This window comes from Geospiza fortis, unplaced genomic scaffold (genome assembly GCF_000277835.1).
Source record: "Geospiza fortis unplaced genomic scaffold, GeoFor_1.0 scaffold855, whole genome shotgun sequence".
Classification (NCBI taxonomy): Eukaryota; Metazoa; Chordata; class Aves; order Passeriformes; family Thraupidae; genus Geospiza; species Geospiza fortis.
In genome coordinates this window covers 29,844-31,275 of record NW_005054684.1, presented here as the reverse complement: position 1 = coordinate 31,275, position 1,432 = coordinate 29,844, and the positions used below count along the sequence as shown (strand labels likewise).

The window sequence follows — 1,432 nt, the reverse complement described above, 5'->3', positions numbered from 1 at the left end:
CCATTCCAGACCAAGCCAAGGCTGGCCAAGCTCAGATTTTGGGGTGTTTGTGTAGGGCCAGGGGCTGGATTGATGATCCCAGTGGGTCCCCTGTCACTCAGGAGATTCTCAGGTTATTTCAGGGAGGTGCCCAGCAAGGATCCTTCCCTGGATCCTTCCCTGCTCTGCCCCTCCATCCTTCAGCACTCACAAAATCCACCCCCAACAAAAACCATCTCCAGAGCGGCCACGGCCACAAACTCAGTCCAAAAGCACAACAAAATTAAAAAAAAACCCAACTATTAAAAAAAGGAATTTTTTATTAAACAGCAACAAATCCAGAAAAACACGCCCCCTTTCCCACCCTCCAGGAATTCTGGGGGTCCCCACAGCCCCCAGGACAGCATGGCTGCTGCTGCCCAGCCCCACAAAGTGTCCCCAGAGTGTCCTGGAGGTGCCTTGCAGGCCAGGTGCCACCGAGGGGTGCCCAGGCTGGCACAGGGCAGCCCTGGCACTGCCACAGCCAGGCAGCGCTGCCAGCTCCGTGGTGCTCACTGCGGACAAGGGGACAGGGTCAGTGCTCTGGGGACATCCTGCCCACCCCGGGCTGCACAGCTGCCCCACCCTGAGCCTGGCTCATCCCCCGGCACTGGCACAGCCCAGGCAGGGCAGCCACAATGCCCAGACTGGCAGAGCTCCACTGCCAGGGTGCCCAGAGCCCCAGGATCCCAAACTGGGACTGCTCCCAGATCCAGCACCCAAACTGGGACTGCTCCATTCCCAGATCCCCAGGGAGCATTTCCCTGCTCAGATCCCCAGGATTCAGCCCCAAAAGGGCCCTGGGTGGGATTTGAGGTCCCTTTGAGTCCAAAAGGGCCCTGGGTGGGATTTGAGGTCCCTCTCAGCCTAAAAAAGGCCCTGGGTGGAATTTGAGGTCCCTTTCAGCCCAAACCATGCCACGATTCCATGGTATCGAGGACAATCAAACCTGAACAGACACAGTGACAATGCCCTGGCTCCTGTCACCCCCTCCTGCCATCCCAGAGATGGAGCAGCCACACCTGGCAGGGCCAGGAGCTGCCCAGGTGAGCAAGGAGAGGTGTCCCCCTTACCTGAGGGCCCTGGGGCTGCTCCTCCAGCTGGGGCTGAGCTGTGCCCAGCCCCGCCTGGCTCAGGGTGCCCACGCGGCCGGGCTGTCCCCGCAGTGTCACCGTGATGGTGGCCGGGGCCTTGAGGCCTGCAGAGCACACAGAGATGTCCCAGAGACACAGGGATGGTGGAGGCCACCTCCAAACGGGGCTCCAGGCACCAGCAGCACCTCCCTCCCTCCGTGTGTGTCACTCACTCACCTGCAGCCTGGTTGGAGATGTGGGCCAGCCCTGGCAGGCTGCTGGCCAGCTTGGCCAGCCCTCCATTGCTCAGCAGCTGGGGGGGCCTTGGCAGCAGTGGTGCG

The 1,432-nt window shown here is 61.4% G+C and overlaps 1 protein-coding gene across 1 annotated transcript in view; it reads right to left on the bottom strand.

Moving 5' to 3' along the window:
• Positions 1-279: 279 nt before the first annotated feature.
• Positions 280-1,432, bottom strand: part of KANSL3 (KAT8 regulatory NSL complex subunit 3) — a 16,296-nt gene continuing 15,143 nt past the window's right edge. The window contains 3 exon segments of the mRNA XM_031065114.1: positions 280-533; positions 1,092-1,216; positions 1,329-1,414. Of these exon segments, the coding sequence (XP_030920974.1) occupies positions 531-533; positions 1,092-1,216; positions 1,329-1,414 (214 nt within the window). The 3' untranslated portion in view covers positions 280-530.